Source organism: Penaeus monodon, chromosome 30 (assembly GCF_015228065.2).
Source record: "Penaeus monodon isolate SGIC_2016 chromosome 30, NSTDA_Pmon_1, whole genome shotgun sequence".
In the NCBI taxonomy this organism is placed as follows: domain Eukaryota; kingdom Metazoa; phylum Arthropoda; class Malacostraca; order Decapoda; family Penaeidae; genus Penaeus; species Penaeus monodon.
In genome coordinates, this window is record NC_051415.1 from 17,402,365 (window position 1) to 17,402,759 (window position 395).

The 395-nt window shown below is 30.9% G+C and overlaps 1 protein-coding gene across 1 annotated transcript in view; it reads right to left on the reverse strand.

Annotated features, from left to right (window-relative positions):
• The window catches only part of LOC119592574 (nucleolar protein dao-5-like), a gene marked incomplete at its 3' end in the record, with an annotated part of 19,358 nt that overhangs the window by 10,393 nt on the left and 8,570 nt on the right, over positions 1-395 (reverse strand). The window contains 2 exon segments of the mRNA XM_037941454.1: positions 70-90; positions 245-340. Coding sequence (XP_037797382.1) covers positions 70-90; positions 245-340 — 117 coding nt within the window.

Sequence of the window (395 nt, forward strand, 5' to 3'; positions counted from 1 at the left end):
TTGTGATCATACAAATGAAAGAACTATTTAAATGCATATAAAAACTCTTGGATAAACCATGATACTCACAGCTTTGTCTCTTATCTTCCTCTGAAATTAAACAATATATATTTAACAAAAACTCAAGTGTCTATATACAGTGACCAGAAAACAAGCAAAGGAATTTCAGTATGTCAAGATATGCTCTCAACATTTAATTGAATATTCAAGCATATAATAACTAAAAGATGATGTTGACTCTTACCACTTCAGCAGTCTTTATTTTGAAGTCAAGCTTACCGCCTGAGTCTATCACTTCCTGGAACTTCTTTTCAAACCAGTCTATCCGCTCCAAGTATATCTATTTATCAATGAAAGAGAAAGGGTTCAAAACATTTTAATTTAGATATATTCCA